At 32.3% G+C, this 23,813-nt stretch overlaps 2 protein-coding genes across 2 annotated transcripts; one reads left to right on the top strand and one right to left on the bottom strand.

The window, feature by feature from the left end:
* Positions 1-822: 822 nt before the first annotated feature.
* LOC7487700 (uncharacterized) lies at positions 823-4,759 on the bottom strand. The gene is made up of 6 exons (XM_024583323.2): positions 4,544-4,759; positions 3,005-3,148; positions 1,797-1,864; positions 1,652-1,702; positions 1,523-1,582; positions 823-1,452 (listed from the first exon to the last, which is right to left on the bottom strand). Exons 1-6 carry the CDS (start codon positions 4,680-4,682, stop codon positions 1,234-1,236), a joined length of 681 nt encoding a protein of 226 aa, XP_024439091.1. The 5' UTR covers positions 4,683-4,759; the 3' UTR covers positions 823-1,233.
* Positions 4,760-14,243: 9,484 nt separating this feature from the next.
* Positions 14,244-22,047, top strand: LOC7474621 (serine/threonine-protein phosphatase PP1). The gene is made up of 4 exons (XM_024583762.2): positions 14,244-14,832; positions 19,603-20,162; positions 20,485-20,736; positions 21,690-22,047. Exons 1-4 carry the CDS (start codon positions 14,658-14,660, stop codon positions 21,711-21,713), a joined length of 1,011 nt encoding a protein of 336 aa, XP_024439530.1. The 5' UTR covers positions 14,244-14,657; the 3' UTR covers positions 21,714-22,047.
* The last annotated feature ends 1,766 nt before the right edge of the window (positions 22,048-23,813 follow it).

The raw sequence follows: 23,813 nt of genomic DNA on the forward strand, positions 1-23,813 counted from the left end.
CAAGACCCCAATAGTTAGAATTAAAAAATATATATATTTTTAAATATTTTAAAAGACTATTTATAATTTTATTCAAGATTTTCATTCATCTTAAACCGGCTCTGTCTCAAGAAGGGTCCGTCACAGGCAATCGCAAGCACATATATTGGTACTGCATCACAAATTTTCTGCACTTGTGACATAATAAATCGTTATATAAAGCCGTGGGTGAGAGAAAGAGATAATTCTGGCAATTTCAAATCTGTACAAGTTTCTGCATCCTATGAGTTTGCAAATACAATGACATTGTTGACATCTGAGTATTGAATGTAAGATATACGATTGCAGTGAACCATGAAATAAACACCACCTCTAAAAGTAGGCCCCAAAACAGTGTGGAGACACAGAAGAACAGAAGAAGACAAGGAGAGCTCGCGAACTAAATCAGCATGCAGCCATAAGAGAACGCGAAGTAGCCACTAGCCACCGAGCCTGAGACTTCCAACTGCATATGAAATCCCACAATATAGCACAACTTTTTCTGTCTGCCACTTGTACAGGAGGTTGGACATACAGAGCTCATTCCGAGCAGAAATCACGATTGTTCCAGCCCTCTTACAGCTGCGGCAAAAATCTAGAAAGGCAAGAGATCAGACTCATCACAATACGTCGTAGAACATATCTAAAATGGAGAATCCTTTCAAACAAATTAGAATATCCTGTCATGCTTATATGAATTGGGAGATGAAGATGTGCATCCGGTGCTTATTTATGGCAGTAACGCACAACCAAACATAGGATCTCAGCCAGAATTGAACTTGTATTTGGATCAAAGACATCAGGTGCTGAAATCAGACTTGAAACTGCCAGGATTTTCTTACTATATTAAATTGCATTAAGAGCATGAACTTGCCAAGGCATATCCCTCTCATACATGATTGAATCTGGAAAATTACTAAAGCAGGCAACAACAGAACAGAATTAAAAAAAGATCACCACTGATAAGACAACAAAAACCCTTAGTTGAAGCTCCAGGGATCTATTTCAAATCTTCACAGGTTTGACTGCGACTACTGCTTTCGTAGTACTGAATGGGATTGTGTTGCTCTGTGTGGCTCAGAACTTAGGATTCCTCATCAGAACGTCCACATGAGTAGCTCTGTGGCATTTTATCTTCTTCCAATGATTTGCTGTCAGGTTGACCATGCTTGTGGAGTTGCAATAGCAATTTTTCATGGTAATAGTTAGAAGGTTTTAATCTTTCTTGTTGAACTGTGTAGCTGCTGCTCGTGCACCAGCAATTGCTGCACTGAGACTCTCTGACTTCTCCACTCCGGATGCTTCATTTTCAGAGAACTCTTCAGAAATAGAGCCTGGTTTTAAGGAAAAGGGATCTTGAGGATCTGGAAGGGGAAATTTTACTGGCATTGGACCTTCAACACTGACAAGACCTCTAACAGCAGCCTCATATATCTGTGAAACACAGATATGTTAACATATTAAAGCAGAGGTCAATGCATTAACTTTAATGTACCACATATACCTTCTTTTCCAAGTTATAAACACGCTGATAGCCTCGCATCTCAAAAGGAACTAGCAATTTCTGCATCCATTGAGGGAAAATGATCAGCACATTAAGCACACTTTCAAATAAACATTCACAGAATCATACCTTTGGCTGTTCACAAAGCCAGCAAAAATCTGTTTGTCCTTCTAGTCTCACCTGTAGCAGTAAAACTCATCTAGATTAGTCGGCACAATCAACAGAATCATTGATGATTATGTTCAGGGACAAAAGGTCAAAAACTGTTGCCTACCCCTTCAGGTACTGCCTCCCAGCTTGCTAGCTCATCACATCTAACACAGCCAACCACATCAACACACCCTATAATATAAAAAGACATCCTATTTTGTCAAAATTTTGAACTCAAGAAACAACATAGGAAGCAACAGTCGAACATGCTCACTGGCTCTCACATTTCAAAATCTAAAACTACAGAAAATAAGCTAAGGCCTCAAACTCCAGCTCAGAATAAACATCAGTCATGTTTATTTGTGGAGAACTCTACAGTTTCAGGGAAAACAAAATCTACAAAGCAAGACTAGAAAACTACTATAAATTGTTTTCCGAATTCTCCTGTCCATTTTGGAAAACTAGGCCCTGCTTGGTTCCTTGTTGTTCTATCTCTTTGTCATTCATTACTTTAAAGATAACATAATTGAAGGCTTGAAGCCCTTGCATTCTATTTTAGAAATATTAGTTAGTAAACACAGTTCTCTTTAATATTTTATGGAGAAATGATTTTAGAATGGAAAAAAAAATGAAATTTAGCACAAACCTACAGTATGTCGATATTGAGTAAAGACAGATGATTGATATAAGACAGCAGACTACAATAATATCTGCCCCAGATGGTAATTTGTAAAGATGTTTTGCTTATATGATTTGACAATTGATTACCCTATGTGTACCAAGGCTGCTTGTTCACAAGTGAAAGACCAGTTTCAACAAATCCATGAGGGTGCTGATCATTCCAAGTGTTATGGGTGCATATGGTGTCATGCACAAACATTATTCATAATAAACCTGGATCAAGTTCTACTTAGGGCCACAAATCCAGCAAGGTGGAAATTAATTCAGTGTGATGCATTTTCAACACTCAAGGCTGGCCAGGATCTCTAGCCATGTGTAGAAATGCCCATGCTAGATACCAATACCCCTGTTGGTGAAAATGGTCACACAGGTTCCTCACTCAAGCATGAGATGGGGACACAAAATGTATGCCTACTGCATGATCTTAAGCAACAGTTGACTAACTTACTACTTCCTTTCTCATTAAAAAGTATAGAGAACCAACAATTCTGAAAACAAACAATGACTCGATGTGGTGTCAATAAATCCAAAACTAATCATTTCATGAATCTACAGAGCTCGTTAAGAGGGAAAGAAAGCATCGAACTAGATGCTAAGACTTTGAGAAGTAAACAGAAATACATGACATCAAAAGCACCGATGCCCAGATACCTAAAAGTCTTGAAACAGGATAATGTTCTGGAAACTTTATGTCAGTGATGCCATTCGCTGCATAAATTTCTCTATAGAAATCTTCCATTGCTTTGATTGTATCTTCCTCCGGAACTTTACTTGCAGCATGAATCCAAAGGCATCCTTCAAAATACAAGTTTTTGTACGCTTAATAACATCTTCAACAAGAAGGGAACAAAATCATAATGCTGAAATAGATGGAGTGCCTACTGGACTTCCTCCTAAAACATGTCATATAACTGTGGTTGATGAGTCCGTAGTTAAGCCCAAGGCAATTCCTGGATTTCAACTTTAAATTTGTTTATGATTGCATGCTATGACATGTGATACAAAAACGTTTCAATTCCAAGATATCATTCCTTTCCAGCATTGTATTAAATGATTGTATATTAATATCATAGAACCAAATTATCAAACACTGCCTCGATTGTCCTCTAATTAAACAGTGCAAACTAATTCATTTCCATGACAAAATAAAAATACAAAAAGGAATCTTAAAGTATTCCTTAACAAAACAATTGATGGGGAGAATGACAAGATCTGCACTAAAGGCAACTACAGCAATGAGAAGGCATCTTGTCGGAGATTGATTTCACTTTTCTCATCGGTAACTCTTCTATAGCCCCACATTGACAAACTTGACCAAACTTCTGAGCTATCTAATAAGACAAATGCATATGTAGATTATGCTACTCAAGCAAATGAAACATGATATTTTCCTCGATGATGTTCAAAAACTACTTCTTCTGTTGTGGAAGTGCATCGGTGTGGACCCAGGTCACATTCAACTCATGCTGAGAACCACAACCCAATACTATTTCATTTCATGATAAACTAAGATATATTTTTCCATGTTGTCTTCTTTTCTTTCTTTTTTTTTGTATTCTTGTACATCTTGGAGTTTTCTCTTTTGTAGGATGAAAGCACGATACGAAGATATTGCTTCGTTTTCCTTTTGTAATTGAAGCATCATTCCGAAAATTGAACCAAAGATGTAGCCAACATCCAACACCATTGAGGCATTCAATTTCCCTTGAACACTAAAAACCTTTCTTTTCAAGTTTGCCATTTGAAATGAAAATCAACCATTCAAGGGTCCATTTTAGACAAAAAGAAACCACAGCCCAAATAAAAACAAAACAGTGCTTTCAAAGTTGATATCTTATCAAAATATTCAGTGACATTCAAACCCTTAAGCGAAAAAAACAAAATTAAAAATAAAAATAAAAATAAATACAACTCCAAACCTTAAGCACAACCTTCTAATAACCAAAAAAGGTCCCAAGTCCTTCCCTTCTTCTTCCCTACTCTCTCATCAAACAAATAACACCAAACTCCAAAGAAACAAACTATCCATTTTTTAAAACACGAAACTTGAACTGGGTACCAATATTTACACTACGAAAGCTCATAACTTTCCTACCAATAACCACACTACCAATAAAAATAGCAAATGGGTTTTCATAATTTGCACTAAATATAAATTCTATGAGTGTAATATTTTATTTTTTTTGTTACCTCTAATAGGAGCAGTCCAGGACCTGCCTTCAATGCGTTTGATACCATAGACCAACAATGACGCCCATGGTTGGTGCATGGTCAAGCACGGGTTCGAGTAGTTCCCAGAGCCCCTTCGTCCTCCACCATCTCTTCGCATCTCTAATGTGCTCTTTTCACCAACTGGGTCGCTTTGGTGTTTTTTTTTTTCCGGGAAAGGGCAGAATCTGAAAGAAAATTTGCAGGTCTTCCAAACGAAACACGTGTTGTGTAATAGACTTTCTGTCACGTGACAATAACACGTGCATGACTTTTTTTTTTCTTTTTTTTAAGACTCTAGAGAGGTGAAAAGTAGGACTGAGAAAAAAATCTCAAAAAAATTTGCAGCTCATTTCCTCTCTCTCTCTAGCCGATCTCCTACACAGACTCACAGAGAGACCAACTTTCCTCGATTCCTTCCCTCTCTCGCCCATCACCAAATTAAAAGTGAAAATCACAACCCAACAAGTCAAAGAACACCATTTCTTCCCTCTCTCTTGCAATGTCGCCCATCAATTCACTACCATTGCCAAATTCTCTCTGACATCAGAGTAATCAACATTGTCGTCGCCACCTCTCAATATCCTTGGTAGTTCTCAGCAGCCCTCTTTTGTCCTCTCTATCTCTCACAGTATCTTTGTTTTCATGGTTTTTTGGTTCTCTGTTCAGGGTTATTTTCATTTTCATTAAAGTGAAGCAAAAGAAGGAGTAAGAATAGATATTTCAGTGTAAAGATTATTTTTCAAAACAGGATTGTTAAATTCCAGTAACTATTGGCAGCAATTGTGTTGTTATGTTAATATACACTTGTGACATCTTCATATCTACAAAAAATTTATGAGAATTTCATGCAAAAAAAAATTAGTGGTTTTGCTTTACATTTTTTTTTTTAATGTGGGTATATTTAGCAGATTATTTGTATTTTCATTAATTTATTTTACGGGTATTGAAATTAATAATTATATATATTTTTAGTAATTTTAAAATTTATAACACTCGAATAAATAACTTTAAAAAAATAAATTTAAAATTTAATTAATTAAGTTATACTTTTCAAAATTATGCTTTATATTTTCTTCATCATGCACAGAGGATCAACATACCAAGTGTTGAGGATTAATTTGAAAATATTATTTTAGTTTGGTGGTTTTTTTTTTTTATTCAAAATCAAACTCAAACGAAAATATTCAACTCTCTAATAAAAAGATTGTGTTGTGCATTTTTACCGGTTTAAGCGAAAAAGATTCACATCTCAATTTTATATAATGAAAACTAGGTTAATCGTTCACGTTGTGCCGCAGATTTTTATTTCAGTTAATAAATAATAATTTTAATTTTCTTATGTAAAAAACAAGATTTTAATGTATGTACATAATCCATTTTATTAATTTATATAATAAGTTCATCGACCAAGTTATTTTTATAATACAGTAGGAAATAACGTGTCTTTGACATGAAAAGATTGTTTTTATTCAAGTTGTTTATATTCAAGAACTATCAAGATATAATTATGTCGGGTAAACAATGTTGTTTTAAGAATTTTTTCCAAGATTATTCTAGTTAAAGCTAACTTTTTTTTTTCCTGTGTTTTTTATATAAAATCATATGTTTTTTATTCATAGCAAGGGTTTTTTATTAAAAAAATATCATGATTTGAAAAGTAATTTTTAATTAAAAATATATGTGTAGATAGTTTTTATGTGACTATTTATGAAAAATAAATTAAAATTTTATTTTAAAAATTGTATAAAAATTCACAACAAAAAAATATCATAGATTTTATTTTTATTGAATATTGATGAGAAAAATTTTAAATAACTTATGCTTAGTATATTCAAATATGATTATTATAAAGTAATTGTTAACATTAAAAAAAAATATCTAATCTTATTTGAAAAGTAGCACAATATCGTTGCAATTGTTTTATTTAAAACAGATTTTATTTTAGGATATTAAAGAATTAAAAACAAAAACAACTAGGGAATGACAAGTAGAGTCCAGCCCAAACACACCTGAGCTTGCAAGATCAAGCCTGTACATCTAGTTTTTTTAAAAAAATAATGTTTGTCGGGATAAATCATAAATATGTATTTAACTGGAAAAAAAAAGCCATTTTTTGTTATTAAAAAATTAGAATCCGAGTTTTTAAACCATCAAAGTCTAAATTTCAATTTATTTTCATTTAAAAAACTATAAAATATCTTAGATATCTTAAAAACTTCATTTTCAATCTTATAACACACTATAATCAATTTAAAAACTTAAAATCAAACAAGTGAAAATAATTTTTTTGAATTCTTATATACATTCTTTGGCATTATTAAAAGAACCAAATCGTCTCCATCGACATTTATTATGGTTGAAATGTTGCTGATTGAAAGCTTTTTCTCTCCTCTTCTTTTCTAGACAACTTTCTCTTCATTCATAATGTTTGTGTGTGTATAAAAACAAATATTGTCACCTCAGATATGACTCCCTCCACTAGCAGGGGCAGAGGTTTTCTAGCACCCTTAAACCTTCAAATCATATTCTGTGATGGAAGGTTTGAGAACACGGTTCTCTTGTATTTTTAAAAAATTTGAAATTTTTGTTTTTTTACTAAAATTTAATATAATTTGTACGTTTTAAATTGTTTTGATGTGCTGATGTCAAAAATAATTTTTAAAAAATGAAAAAACATCATTAACATGTATTTTGACACGAAAAGTTATTTGAAAAGCACCCACAACCACACTGTCAAATAAGCTCTTACTATTCCTATGTTGAACATAAATTACACATAACAAATCAAAAATTTATTTTTTATTATTTTTATTAAAGTTTCAACATTCAATTGACAGGACCCTTTAAATATCATACCACCAAGAAGGTTGATTCTTAAATAAAAATAATACTTTTTATATATGAAAATAATTGTATCCTTTTTTTAAAAAAAAAATGTTCAAAATCATTATTTGAGTATAAACTCCATAACGAGCAAAAAAATCACATCCACGTATGAAATCAAACAAAACATGAAAAATCAAACCTCCAGGCACAAAAATCATCTCATCCTTTCAACCCTGTTGTTTTCATGGGTATTAATTCCATTTTATCACTCCCCAAAATTAATAGATATATGATCATAGCTTTGTATCCCTGATGGCTGATGTTTTCACAGTCAACCATTTGAATATTCACAATATCCACACAAAATCAATAATATCATGTTATAGATTATTATACAAAGGAAATAAATATTTGTTTTGGATATCAGAACGAGCAACTAGAGTTGTCGGAATAGATTAAAGCATTTCATTCCCCTTTTTAAATTTTTCTCAGTTATTTTTTATTTAAAAAATATGTTTGAAAACAAAGACAAAATTGATTATAACATTGTAGGGCAGGTGTATTGTTGTGTTTTTTTTTTAGAACACAATAAGATTGTGTATATAACTTAAAAGGACAAAAAAAATATGTCATTGTAATAGGGGTATTGACGTCTTTTTCTCTTGATTTTTTTTGTAGTTATTGGTTTGGTTGAGGGTTGTAACGTAATTTACCATTTAATTTATGATTTTTAAATGTAAAAAATTGTTGGCGCAAATCTAGCACGTGTCAGCGCATGGAAGACACCGTGCACTTTGGGCAGTGTGTGTGGAGTCTCCCGGTAGTGTAAATTGAGCTTTCATCATCTCATTTGGTTCCCCTCCATATCCTCTTCCTTTATTGGTGGCTTATGGCATCTAAAAGTGGTTGGTTTGTTCTCTCTCGTACCCTAGAAAAATCAACTTTGATCTTTATCATAACCAGTTATTTTTAAATTAATTTCAATACTAAAACATTATTTTTTATATAAAAAATAGTTTAATCCTACAATGATACGCTTGCACCAATACTAGTTCATTCTAGAGATGTTTTAGGAGTCAAAATAGAATTAAAAAAATTAAAAAAGAGAGATGAGATGCAAATATATTTACAATCATACATGGAGAATATGTATCTGTTCAATTAATGTTACGTGCCAGTTAATATCATAAACGTACAATTGATGATAAGAAATGATCAGTTTTGCAGTGTCCATTGTTTACCAACAGTTTCTACTTCTTATCTTGTGCAGTCCTCATTATTATTTGCTATGAAAATCATCATCCTCAATTGATTTTCCTTTTCAATCGAACAGTAAATTTACGGAAGAATACACTACACCGCTTTGTTTAATTAGCCCTACGGAGAAAAAAGCTTTTTTATTTATTTTTATCGATTAACATAAATATCCTGGCCAGTTTACGTGCATCTCAACTAATTATACGAGTCTTGAAGTTAACGACTATGTAATCCTTCAGTAGCCCTAAAATTTGTTAGACTCCAACTGGTGATTTCTAAAATATAAATATAAAATCTGACCAGTTAAATTATACCTTTTAGAGTGTGTTTGGTATTGCGGTTGCTGTTGTGGTTGTGGTTTGAAAAAAGTTGTTTTTATAAAAAGTACTTTTAATTGAGGTTGGTTTGGAAAAATGTATGTCTGGTTAAAACTGTGGTTGAAATTGAAGTTGAACAAAAAATAGTTTAATGTGTCTGGTTAAAAAAATGCTTTTCAAATTGAGGTTATAAAATAATTAAAAAATATTTTTAATTTAAATATTGAAGATTTAACTACTATTATTACATCATAAAATAAATAATATTGATATCAAATATTTTTTATTATTCCATTAAACTATATGCAATGTCATCACATACAAAATCTATCCAACAATGACTATATTTTTCATAGTTTCTTAAGCATGCAACAACAAAAACTGAATTTTTTGTTACGTCATCAAGCGATATCCTTCTAATTTTTTGAATAAAACACAATTAAAATAAAAATAAAAACTGAATTTTTTTAACTGGGTCGGACCCGGCAAGAACATAATTGGAATTACTATCAAATTTCACAAATGCTACGCCATCATGCGATATCCTTCTAATTTATGTAGTGTTATAAATAATATTAAATACTAGTTTTTCGAGTAAAACTCAATTTTTTTAAAAAAAAAAAATTACAATTTCATTACGTACAAAATTCATTCAACAAGAACTATAGTTTTCATGATTTTTTAGCGTACAATAAAATTAGGTAAAATATTATCAGGAATAAAATTGAGATTCAGTACGAGTAAATTTAATTCACCTTAAACTATTTTTTTTAACAAAAAAAAATATTGTTCACGTTCACGTGAATAGTGCGAGTGAAATCAATTAATTGCACTGTTTTTTTTTAAAAAAAAACTAAACTTTTCATGTGAACAATGCGAGTGAATTAATTCACTGGCACTGTTTTTCAAAATTAAAAAAAAAACTACTGTTCACGTTAGTGAACAGTGCTGCAGTGGAGCAAGGCTCCATTGTTGGTGTTAATGTCTAGACGAAATGCTGCTTCTCAAAAACCTGTGGCACACCACAGTTATAAGTGGGTCCCATAAAAAAAAATTATTGTTTTAATCTTACCAACACTAAAAGTTGTGGCTGCGGGTGAACCTTACCTGCAGCCACAATAACAAACACCCACTTAAAATTTAAAAACTAATAGGGTGCTTGTCACTTGGCAAAATTAGTACAGTTACCTGAGAATTTTGTCTTATTTCTTGAATCGGAAGTGAACTTCTATTCACTCCACCTTGCTGGGAATGGACATCTGGGGGGAAAGAGAGAGAAATACATTTTCTTTCGAAGGGAGGACATCATAATTCGAGGCCTAAACTTGCTAAATTAATAAATGTGTAAAACGTAGCATTCGTTAAAGAATTCCTAATACAGGATAGACTCTGGAATTATACAAGATCAAGTTCCATTTTAATTATAATTAATTATTATTCCAGAGCAAAAAGAAAAATGAATTAAAATGTTTGTTTAAGATTATGATACATGGTGTTTTTTAAAATAAATTTACATAAAAATATATTAAAATATTTTTCTTTTAATTTTTAATATTAATACATTAAAATCATCCAAAAACCCTAAAAAACATCAATTTAATATTCTTATACTAATATTTTTTTAAAAAATATCTAAAAACAATTCAGACTCCCATGAAGTCAAATTGATAAGAAGGTGACTTATTCACAGCTCATCTGGAAATAATAATAATAATAAAAAAAATCAATTGCAATAAGTAAGTGGCTATGATAATTTTTAACCGTTGACTTTACTCTCGCAAATCGAGCAGTAATTCAAAATGATATCGAGTATTTAATTAAAACTACAGGAAAAAGATGCCCAATAAGTTCTACCACCTAGAATTGTAAGGTAAAAGCTTGATTGGCATTTGCCAAAATTAGTAAAATTAATTTTGTGTTCTGTCTTTTTGTCCGAAATTGGAAGCCAATCAGTGAACTTTTCATCGCTAACCTAGGCATGGACATGATTGGACCTTTCCCATTAACATTAATATATAATATTAAGTTAACATTATTTGAAATCCCAAATATTAATCCCAATTGAGTTACCAAAATAATGTAATAGTTTTATTTTCTTACAACACATGGAAAGATAAGTAAACTCTTAAACTCTCATGTCTGCATCACCCCATTTTTTTTATTTAAAATATTTTCATCATTTTTATGTTAAAATCAAAGCTTAATATTCTTTACAATAATTATCATTGTATAATAAAAACTTATATAATTATATGGCGTGATAGGCCCTCCTCGAATTTTCAACCTCTTGTACGAGCAGTGCATCAAAAGTTCATTTTAGCTGCTCTAACCCAATCTTGGTAATATGAATATTTTTTTTTATATATTTTTAAGTAAAAAACACCCTAAATTAATAAAATTACAGACATGTTTGTAACTTTGTAGACTTGTATCATTGTAAATGTGCAAGACAAAAGCAGACATTGAAGGATCCTAGGCCAGAATATGAGATTTTACTCTCAAAATAGCACATGAGCAAGCTCCATTGCACTTGCAAGAGAATATTATATCCAAGGAAAGGATCCCAGCTGAGAATATTATAACCTTAGCAGTCATGAATGGATGGGAAACTGAAAGGTGGATTTGACTCATCATGGAGTACTTCGATTTGATCCGTTTGTTTTCGTTAGGTAACGAAGATGATGAAATCACATGTTGAGAAATGGTGCAAATCTTTCTTCTTCTTTTTTTTCCCCTTCTTCAAAGCATAATTGGTTCAAATTCACCTAATCTACCATTCAATTTTCGTTCCAGTCATTTCACCTAATGCTATGGAGAGACTGATTCCATGCAAATGAAGATGGCAATTTCTGACTAGCAATTCTTATTTTCAAAGAGCTAGCTAGTAGGTATATCTATCTTCAATTACCTTTATTAATAAATACATCAAAAGCTTAAGATTGCATTTGTTTTGGTTTTTAAAAACACATTTTTGAAATTTTTTAAATAATTTTTTTTATGATTTTAAATCGTTATGATGTTAAAAATAAATTTAAAATATTATTTAAATAAAAATATTTTAAAAAATAATCATTATTATAAAAACAATACAAATACCTAAGCTTTGACAAGAAAGATGCAAGGGAGAAAAAACATAAATAAATAAACTATAAAGTTGTTGAAACATAGGATAGAACGACCTTAAACAAGATGTCGTCAGGCTTAACCATTTAAGTGGTAGTCCAGTGGTAAGAGCTTGGGACCAAGATGTTTGTTTTCTCTGTAGTCTCAGGTTCGAACCCTGTGGTTGCTCATATGATGGCCACTGAAGGTTTACATGGTCGTTAACTTCAGGGCTCGTGAAATTAGTCAAGATATACGTAAGCTAAACCAAACATCCACATTAAATTTAAAAAAAAAATATTGTCAGGCAGTCATTTTCAAAGGTTTTCTTCTCCGACCAAAGACCAAAAACTGGACATACATCTGTGTTTGTTTATGTGCTTGGATTTCCGATACCAAAAACTTGGAGTGCTATGTGACACTCTAGCTTCATGGCCCATCAGTAACTTTAAGTGGCCCCACTTGACCCACCATTGGTTGTCTTCATTGAGAGTTCGGTAGTTTTATTGGTTATTTTTAAAATATTTCTTATTTAAAAATATATTAAAATAATATATATTTTTTAAAAAATTTATTTTTAATTTTAATATATTAAAACAGCCTAAAACATCAAATCAAATGGTTACTTTAAGTAACCCCACTTTAGCTACCACTAGTTCCTTTCATTGAAAGTTTCATAGTGTTTTGTTTTGATATATTAGTTATTTTTTAAAATAATTTTTATTTAAAAATATATTAAAATAATATATATATTTAAAAATTTATTTTTAATATTAGTATATTAAAGTAATTTAAAAATATTAAAAAAATCTAACTTTTTAAAAAGTGAGCCCAACAGTAATAACAAACCGTCCCTACATCAGCTTTTGTTTTTAGATGTTTTTTAAAAATATATTTATTTTAAAAAATATTAAATTAATATTTTTTTTATGTTTTCAATGTTATAATATTAAAATAATTTAAAAATATTAAAAAAATAAAATAAAAAATTAATTTTTTTGAAAAGTGAGTCTAGCCGTTATAACATGCGGCCCTCCATCGGCTTTTGTTTTTAAATGTTTTTTAAAAGATATATTTGTATTAAAAAAATATTAAATTAATAATTTTTTTAATATAATTTTAATATTATAATATTAAAAATATTTTTAAAATATATATGAAATATAAAACCAAAAACCGTGGATTTTTTCAGGACTAGAAGCCCTTAAAGACGTCCTTCCATTTCTACTTGAGAGTTAAAAATATGCCTTCAATACCATTTTGAATAACTTGCAATCCAATGTGTAGCTTTTGAGAAAAGCATAAATTTAATGAGACATTAGAAAAAAAAAAAAAACAATAATAATCCTCCTGCCCAACGTATGTTAATTCCTTAAACCATCCACGTGTTAGGCATTTATTATTTAACAAACTGACTGAAAATCCAAATCAATTATCTATAATAAATTAATTTCCTTATAAATAGAAGATTATGATAAAAAAAGATTTTCATTAATTAAAAAATAAAAATGTGATTAATGCCAGCCACGCATAATAGTCTAAGAGACTGCCATGTGTTGGGTGTGGGAATTTCTGTTGTATTATATAAATAAAAAAAACATGTTTGATAATATTACAGTCACCAATATACTTTTTTACAAGACAAACTTAACTTATAAACAAGCATGAGGTTTATTTATTTTTGACAATAAATATATTTTTGAATTAGTTTGGAGATTTAATTTTTTTTATTTTTACATTTTAGAAATATTTTTAAAAATATTAAAAAAAAATTATTTATTTTAATTTTTTTTTATTTTCAGATATTTTAATGTATTGATATCAAAAATAATTTTTTTTAAATAAAAAAATATTATTTTAATATATTTTTAAGTAGAAAATATTTTTTTTAAAATCTAAATCAAGAATCTTCTAAACCTCTTACCCAATGATTTTATAAATATATTTCCCACGTCAACTTAACTCGTTCATATAAATTTAATAATTTTTTTAAGTATTGTTTCCAAAATCCAAATCTAGAAAATCAAGAAAAGAAACAAATATTCATCACCGGCCAATTTCTTTTTCTTTTTCTTTTCATAGATGGAATGAATATTTTGCACGCTTGTTTTGTCTCTGTGAACTGGACAGCAATTGAAAAGGAAAAACACTCTTTGCAATCTCAATTTAAGAAATTTTCCACTCAGGAAATTTAGCAAATGCTCACAACATGCACTGCCCAGTGCCCACTCTCTTTACCCTCTCCCTCTCTCTCTTCAGTCTAGGTCAGCTCAGTTGCTCTCTCTCTCTTTCTCTTTCTGTCTCTCTACAAAAGAATTTTCCACCTTTTCTCCTTTGAAACAAACCCAGCCCCTAAAGAAATCCACAAATTCTGCCCCAACCTATACAAAACGACAGCCTTCTGCGCCATTTCTGTTCATCTCCAAAAAGACCATCATGCTATCATTCCTTCACTCTCTTTCCCCTCCATCTCCTCCTCATCCTCCTTCACTCTCTCCATCTCTCAAGAATCATACCCGTTGACTTCTTACCGTTTAAGTCTTGATTTTTACAAGAATTTAAGAAAAGAGCACTACTTTTTTGAGAAAAAAATGGAGCAAGCAGTTCTTGATGATATAATCAAGAGGTTATTAGAGGTTAGAGGCAAACCCGGGAAGCAGGTTCAGTTATCAGAGTCTGAGATCCGACAACTTTGTGTGGTGTCTAGAGAGATTTTCTTGCAACAGCCTAATTTGCTGGAGCTTGAAGCATCCATCAAGATTTGTGGTATTTTTTCTTTCTTTAAATTTACTTTCGTTTTGTGTTTTTGAGTATATTAAGAAGGTCCCATGTTTTTATTTTGGCATCCCGTCTGAGTTTTTGTCATTTCTATACTCACTTTACCTTGTTTATTTATTTATTTTCTAAGGTTTGGAGGGTTTTTTCCTTTCTTTTTTTGAATTCGCGATTGTTTTTTGAAGTAAAGATTGTGTCTTTGATGACCCTAGTAAGATGTGGAGCGTCTTAGATGAACTCCATTTTGTTGATTTTGTAGGATTCTTTTGTGTACTGGGTGTGATTTTATAGCTTATTTTGGAGTGTGTTTTGGGACTTGTGTTTTTGTTTAAATGAAAGGTTCAAAATTTACAAGAATTATGGTAACCCCATTTGGTGTTGACTAGTTTGTGGTTTTGGATCGGCTGGAGTGCTTCATTTAAGTGCCTTTTGGTGATTCTTGGTTATCTTTTGATGAATCCTTGGAGAGTTGGTTTGGATTTGTGGTACCTGAAATTGAAGGTTGCCACTTATTTGTGATTTAGTAGGGGTTTATTGCATCACAACTGAGAAAAATCCTAACTTACTTCTGCCCTGACGAAGTTGGCTTTACTCGATATGCCATGTCTGGCTACTTTATCTTCTCATGCTTGTATAATTTTTGGAGAAAATTTTGCCAATTGCACTTGGTACTTGGGAGTAGCTTGTGAACTGGGAGCTTTATGATTGTTTAGTTTGTGAGTTAATTTTGTCCTCTCAAGTTTGTGGCTTGCAACCCATCATTGCTTCTTCTTTTCTATTTTTTGTGCTTTAAGTGAGCCCAACTTGGGGCTTTGTTGGATTACTTCTTTTTTGGTATGTTTGTTTTGTTTGATTTTTATTGATAGATGGATCTTACTGGCTTGTGCATGCTTTGGATGCATTTAAAATGCTTATTGACATACTTTGGCAAGATTGTGAACTGAAGTTTACATTTTATAAACTTATCAAGATTAGGAGTTCTCAATATGTCTAGAGAGTAATCCAGTTGAATCAAGAACTACAGACAAAATGCATATTATAGTTGATTAAGGTTCAGTAGCCTTGTACGAAATAAAAAAAAAAGTTACTTCAAGAATCTGAACTCGTAAATGCTGGCTTGCATTATGATTCCTTTTCAGTTAAATGCAAATTCTTGTCACAATAACAAAATTTTGGGGCCTTCTAATTATTACCCCCATAACTAAGTTATGCATCACGTTTTCTATATATTTGTAGATGGCAAAATCACATTTTGCCATGCAGGAATGATTATGAAAACTGTGCTGTGGACATTGCAATGTCTGATTGGTTGGGTGCACTAAGTTCTCTCTTCGTTGATTGGTGGAACAATCGTGTGCCTGTGTTCTCTTGTTGTGAAGTGTTTGAAGATCCTTTATGAGGATATTCATTTGCCCAAAATACATTGGTTGATCTTATGAATTTTATTTGAAATGTGGATTCATGCTTTCTTTTGTTATTTCTATTTGGTGCTAATGTATATGCTTGTATGAATTTATCTCCTGTTCTGTTAAGGGTTCGCATATCCTTTTTAGGTTTTTTTTGGGGGGAAACGATTGTTATGGAGTTGTTTTGTATACCTTGTCTGTTTGTCTTCCATGACCTCGGGCTTCATTTGGTGCATGATAGTATTCCTATTAGTACTGTATGGCAGGACCAGAGTTACTTAACTAGTTCCCTCCCCTGGAATTGCTATCCTGATCTTGAAAACCGGGGATCTTTTTTTCGATTTTTAATAGTTTACAGTGGATTTACATGGGTTAGAGTTTAAATATAAAAGTAATACTTAAATAAGAAACGAAATATTCTGATTTGCAGAAATCTATTCTCGATGGAAATCTAAAATATTACGTATTTAGGTTGGTCTTTTCAATTTCTTCCCTTAAAGAAAAATTATATACAGCTGACCCTGGAGAAGATCAAAGGTTTTTTTTTTTTTTTTTTTTTTTTGGGGGGGGGGGTCTACATGCACCCATAAAAAATGAACCATGACTTGAAATGACGACCCTACTAAGCCTTGCTCCCTTTGTACCATGTTTTGGGGGTAGCAAATTGTGTACTTGTTCTGCGTACCATAATGTACGATTCTCTAGGTAACATGGGGCAGAACTTGCTCAGGATTTTGATTGCAGACTAGCTATTACATAGTACTTGGCAGTTTTGCCCTAAAACACCTGCATCATTGCTAGTATGGCTATTTAATGCTAATTAGTATTTCCTGTCCTATTCTTTTGGTATTTTTATTCAATGACCGATTGAATACCTGTGAGGTTTATAGTTTCTTAGATGTCAAAGAAAGGTCGCTATCTGCTTTTCGATTTTAGATGCAGAAGTCTAATGCTCTTGTTAATATTTGTTCCCAAGTATTGTTCATGTAATAATCAATGTAAATGGCTTAATACTATCAAAATGTGAATCATATACTTTTTATTACCAATACCTATCACTTTCACGGGTATTATTTTAACTAATATATGGTAGTTTTTTCTTCTTCTTCTAATTTTTAATAGATTGTTTAGAATTATTTATCAATGGTCAAATTTGAATGTTTATTAAATAAACATGTTTGATTTTCAAATAACATTATATGATTTTGTTGATTATAATTAATTTATTTTGTTTAATTTTTTAGTCATAAAATATAATTTATAATTGTAATTAAATAAAAATTAATTATACAATTCAATTATCTTGCAAAAAATAATAATTAATAGGTAGGGTAAATATATATAACTCTTAAAAATGATAATCACTGAAAGAATTTCACTTAACATTATGTTATTACGAACCTTTTTTATTTTTGAAAAGTTCTTTTCAATTAATTATATGTGACATGATTATAAATTAACAATATATAAATGAATACAAATTTTGTAAATTCTATTTTCAATAAATCTTGCATTTGTTCAAAAGAGTAAATATAATTGTAAGACAATAACAAATAATAACTATAAAATATTAACTTAGGATTCAATTTAATATTTTGGTGTAATTTAATCATTTTCTGATTCTAATACTTCATGTTTTTTATTGGCTTATTTTTAAGCTTTTAGAGTTTTGATAGTCAAAGTAAAGTACTAATATAGTCTTATATAGTGTGTGGGTAATTTGAGTTGCTTATTTTATGTTTTTTTTTTTTAATGTTTTTATATGATTCATGAATAAAAATATAATTAAAAAAGGGATTAATCTGTATTTTGGGATTCATCCTAAAAAATAGTCTATTTTTTAGGAAATAATAATCTTCTTTCTAAGAATTTTACCACTAATCATCTTTTTCTTAATTAGAGATGAGGTTGAAATTACTTGTAAATATTGGTGTGTATGTGTGTGTATTATAATGTTAATATTGTATTAAGGATATGATAGTCAATCAAAAGTTTTTATGGAGTTTTTGTTTTAATATATAGTTATGGATTTTTGTTATTTGACCTAAAAAATCTGTAAAAAATTCACATAATTTCCTAATTATTTTTGTAGCATGGTATTTTACTCTACGTAGTTGTTAGTTACCATTTTAGTGAATTTTGGATGATGCTTTATATTGATCCCTTCGATCAAGTAATTTTTTCAATTACTTGAGTTTTCAATGTATTAAACCGACCATCACACCCTCCCTCTTGATGAGCATGTTCAATGTTTAGTGATGTTTGCTGAGTAAATGAGCCCTTATTCTCTGTTATGTAATATTTTTAACCATACATTCTAGTTTCTTTGTTAAAGTGTCTTCTGAAAGACATTTTTCATGTAGAGAAAAAGCTGCATGGCATTTCTGATTCATAAACTGTGAATTTGCAGCAATCTACTTGAAAATGCTGTGCATGTGATTTCTGTAATACCTTAATTATTTCTTTTTGGCCATCTGGGCCTTGGCTTTACCATGGAGTAGCTCATCATCTCCTGAAGTTTCATTTACCCATCCCAAAATTGAACTAACAGGCCTTGGTCTTTGTCGCTCTCCGTTACTTTGACATGAAACTTCTTGGTTGTAACTCCTAATTATTGCCATTTCTTTTTGGGGACAGCACACTTATTGATTTAATTCTATTAATCTAATTGGCTAGAGCTGGGTTTAAAACCATTTTGGACTTTGAGTTGGCGTTTTACTTATCTATGGATGGTATTGCATTTGGTGCAAGGCTAAAAGTTGAAGGGGAAATTTTGCAAAGTAATTGTTGAGAGTGGAAAGATTAGTTTTTTAAGATGTTTGGTGTGTTAATAAATTGAAGGGTAAATTGTTAGTGGAAAGAGAGGGATAATTTGGTGTCTTTTGAGACAAAAGGAAAGAGAGAGAATGAAAAGAAAAAATATTCCTTAAGAGATTAAATTTTACTTTCCAAAAACACAAATTTGGGGGTTAATGTTTCTCCACTTAATAATTCACCTCTTTCCCAATGGGAACTTTAACCTCATTACGCTTGTACCACACATATCCTTAAGAACATTTTACTATGGTTTATGTGCTTGATGAATGATCAAATCTCCCATTTATTTTTGCTGGACGATGATGCATTGGTGTTGGATTTTTGCATATTGTACTCTTTTGTGGTTTCTAAGTCGTTGATTTGAAATATGTTATATGCTTGCATGAGACAATGGACTTGATGAGTCAGCTGGTTGGCTGAGAACAATCAGGATAATTAATATTAACGGAGGAAAGAATTATGATCTTAATGTGTCACTGAATTTCCCCCCTTATTAAGGAACTTTCAATTGTTGATGAACTCTGCTTGTGACATGCAGGTGATATCCATGGTCAATATTCTGATCTTCTAAGGCTATTTGAATATGGTGGTTTCCCTCCTCATGCAAACTACTTATTTTTGGGGGACTATGTGGATCGAGGCAAGCAAAGCCTGGAGACAATATGTCTTCTCCTTGCTTATAAGATAAAATACCCAGAAAACTTTTTCCTCTTGAGGGGAAACCATGAATGTGCTTCTATAAACCGCATATATGGTTTTTATGATGAGTGTAAGAGAAGGTTTAATGTTAGGCTATGGAAGACGTTCACAGAGTGTTTTAATTGCCTACCAGTGGCTGCGCTAATTGATGAGAAGATTCTCTGCATGCATGGGGGTTTGTCTCCAGAACTAAACCATTTGGATCAGATCCGAAACTTACAGCGCCCGACTGATGTCCCAGACACAGGTTTGCTTTGTGATCTTCTCTGGTCAGATCCGAGTAAAGATGTTCAAGGTTGGGGGATGAATGACAGGGGAGTTTCATATACATTTGGTCCTGACAAGGTGACAGAGTTTCTTCAGAAGCAGGATTTGGATCTTATTTGCCGTGCCCACCAGGTTTGACCTGTCACTGCAATTCACTTTCTCTTAGGCAGGCTTCTAGTTGAATTCATATCCTTTACACTATTACTTGTGGGGCTGTTACAAATAAACAATCTAGAGCCATCCTTTGTTGAATTGTTCACTTCCTTTTGGGAGCTGTACTTACTTTTGGAGTGGCTTTTGAGCCAATTGGCCACTGCGGTATTGACCCAAGAAAATATTCTCCAAAACTTTACCGATAAGTTTTTAACTCCACTGTGGTATTGGGTCTGGTTGTCCATTCTATGCAAACTTTGAGTTTTTACTGAAATTTGCTCTTTCCAAATGTATGTTGCAGGTCGTGGAGGATGGATATGAGTTCTTCGCGAACAGACAACTTGTAACTATATTTTCAGCGCCTAATTACTGCGGGGAGTTTGATAATGCTGGTGCTATGATGAGCGTGGATGAGACCTTGATGTGTTCTTTTCAAATATTAAAGCCTGCTGATAAGAAATCAAAGTTTAAGGCTGGAAACACTTCAACTGGAGCTGGTCTTTTTGGGAGCACAACTACAGCTAAGCCTGGAAACCCTCTTCCAGGAGTCAAGGTAAATGCATTACTTAGAAAGACATGAAATGCTGTTTTCCTGTTGGAGTTTTTAGATAGACAACTAGAGTACTCGATGTTAATTGTATGATGATGTACCCTTTCAAGTTTGTAGTTCATCTATTTGTTCAAATATTTTGGTCAAGATAGTCAAGAGAAGTGATTAGTGCTATTCTTTTTTATGCTCTGGCAGAGCTTTCCATTTTTCATGGTTATCCTTTTGAAAGTGATTTGAGTGTATACCTTTACAGTTTTTATCTGGGACAACTTTACAACTTTTAGAAGGGGAAAAGCTTTGGTTTGTATTTAAAAGCAGTATCCCAGCCATTTTCCCATGTATCAGAAGATTTAAAAGAAACCTAAGAAATTGTTCATCATTTACAATTTGAATACAAGTTTTTCTCCTCTACACTTTTGTGGATATCCTGATACTTGTAAATGTAATTCTTCTTTTCTTCAATAAGAATAAATGTACAGTTAATATTTGAATTCTCACCTGTACACCAGTTGATTCGAGATAAATGTGCCACCATTTAGAATTATCAGATGTTCTGGTGGAGCAACTGTAGAGTTGGAGTTGGAAAATGGTACTTAAGGTGGCTTGTTTGTAGTATTGGTCAAGGAAAGAGGATTTGGGTAGTTTCAGGGAAATTTATTCTTTAGTCATGGATAAAAAAATTTCTGCCTTTCAAGAAAAAAATTAATGCTTTTAAGTAAGAAAAAATGATTCAACTCATGAAGTTTGTATTAGTCTGTAAGAGAGTCAGAAGTGTTCGAATTATTCGGCTTGCATGTGTTGAGTATGCTATGCTGAAAGTTTGATGATATTAAACAGCATGTTAACTGCCTTACATGTATTTTATCTTTGTTGCATTTGACATGTGCTTGCATGTTACTGTATTTTACTTTTTACATATAATTGCTGTCTTATCTGTTTTGCTTCTGGTTTTGCAGTCCTTCCTTGGCACTAAAGTATGACTATTGGATTTCCACTTAGAGATCAAGCTTAGTTGGATCATGAACATGCTGAGATTGCTGTGACAGGAATTCAAGGTCCATTTAATTTCATAATTATATGCTGAAATTGTATAAATTGGAGGGGGGGAGGGGGGGGATAGAAAGATTGTTTTCCTTATATAAAGTTGGATTTGAAGGTAGAAGGCAGAGGTTTCCTTCTCTTCTTGATTGTACACTTATAGCTGCTAGAATTGCTGCTATGAATTATTTCCATGTTGCTCTTATTGTTCCGCACATATGTGAGATCCCGAACCATGTCGAAAGTTCGAAACAATATACTCGTGATTCTGGGCAAGCAACATGGACTTGGTTTTAACTATTTTTATGTTTTATTCTCAAGACCACCATTGAATTTGAAGAAAGCTGCAAAACACAAGGAAATGGACTGGTGTAATATTCCGTAAAGACTGAAGAGGTGCCCCCCTTTCTATGTTGTCATTGTGTGCATCTTCTTTTGTTGTGAGGTTCTGAAAAGGCCAGTTATTTTCTCATTACCAAGTGAAGACTGCGAGCTTTTTGCATGGAGGAATGATTCTAATCCCTTGGCTAGAATCATGGGTTTAAAGAAATGGTGGCTTGCCCTTCCCCATTGCAGTGTTACATATAGCTGAAGATGAGGATGCTGATGCATGATGACTGGAAGTTTCATTACCAAATTTGAATGCTTGCTGTTCTCCGTGATTGCTCTGGTTTCGATTATGCATATTTCGTTCCATGAAAGAAAGATTCCCCGGGATTTTGTTTATGGGCCTTTTTTCTCCTTGAGTAGAGATTTCCAGGACCTAATTATCTATACGTCTCTAGCCTCTCAGGTATGTGGTGACTGAAAACTAGAACCGCTTTTTAATTGGGAGTGGAGAAGCAATGGTAAAATAGTAAGAACTAGTCCTACGGAAATTCTAGTTTGCTTTGTCATCGACCAAAATTCTCAGATTTCAATTGGGATGAAACCTGAGAATGGAGAGAGGTTGCTCTATCGCTTGCAGGGAATCTTTCAACCTGAGTGTTGAGTTTCTGCAAAGAAGTCAGTATAATAAGGAGCTTATCAGCTGATGGTAGATTTTCTATTACGAGTCCCCGGGAAAATATGAGCAAGGGGTGGTATCATTATCATTGATGGAGAGGTTGATGCTTGATATTGGTGCATTGGAGGAGAAGTACGAGTAGAAAACTATTGGTCAAGAAAAGTGATCTGCTCTGCATAGAAAATTTTATGAGCGATGCAACACTGATATATTCAGAATAAATAGAGGTGTCTTGTGTGATTGTGAAAAAGAAAGAGAAAGAAGACAGAGGAAGAGAGAAAAGGAGAGGGGGGTGTGAGAGAGGAGAAAGTGTGTGGGAGGGAGAATGTGCGGGGAGAAAGAGGGGAAGAGGAGAGAAGCTTGGCTGTTTGGGCGGGGCTTAAATGGCCATGGTTTTTCTTTTTTTCACTATTAACATGTCTTTAAGCTAGTTATACTATTAATCGGTACTCTGCACTCTTGCACTGGGCTCAGCCCTCTTAGTCTCTTTTGATTTATAACAAAAAATCTTTCTTTAAAAAAAATCTTAGCTCGGGAGATTTCTTGCCGAGGGGGATTGAGGATGAAAGTGGTAAAAGCTATAAAGTCTGAAACTTTGCAGAGGCAAGTTCTCTAAAATTTGCAAGAGGACTTAAGCAGAGAACCTTTCAAGGACTGGAAGCTGTTGTTGGTCGGGAGAGAAGGCTTTCTGGCTATGAAGCTGTGTGTAGTTGCCAGTTTCTCTAGTAAACCAATCAGTGATGAAAGAAAAAGGTTCTCAAGGGAGTCTTGTTCTAGGGCAAAGCCATCATATCAAGCAAGCAAACCAAGTGAGCCGTACACACTTATCCACGTCAGATTCAAGGTCTGCTAATCGAACATTATTTTCACATGGTTTTGGTTCTGGTTTTGGGTAGGCTGGCTGCTTGTCCAGCGGGCTTAGATTCTAAATTTCAAATTGGATTTTATAATATGTTATATATTGAATTAATTCCTCCAAATTAATCTATTTTCATCCCCAAATATCTCTCAAATAATTCAAGCCCCCCATTTGATT

The sequence above is a fragment of the Populus trichocarpa genome, chromosome 13, assembly GCF_000002775.5.
Source record: "Populus trichocarpa isolate Nisqually-1 chromosome 13, P.trichocarpa_v4.1, whole genome shotgun sequence".
Taxonomy (NCBI): domain Eukaryota; kingdom Viridiplantae; phylum Streptophyta; class Magnoliopsida; order Malpighiales; family Salicaceae; genus Populus; species Populus trichocarpa.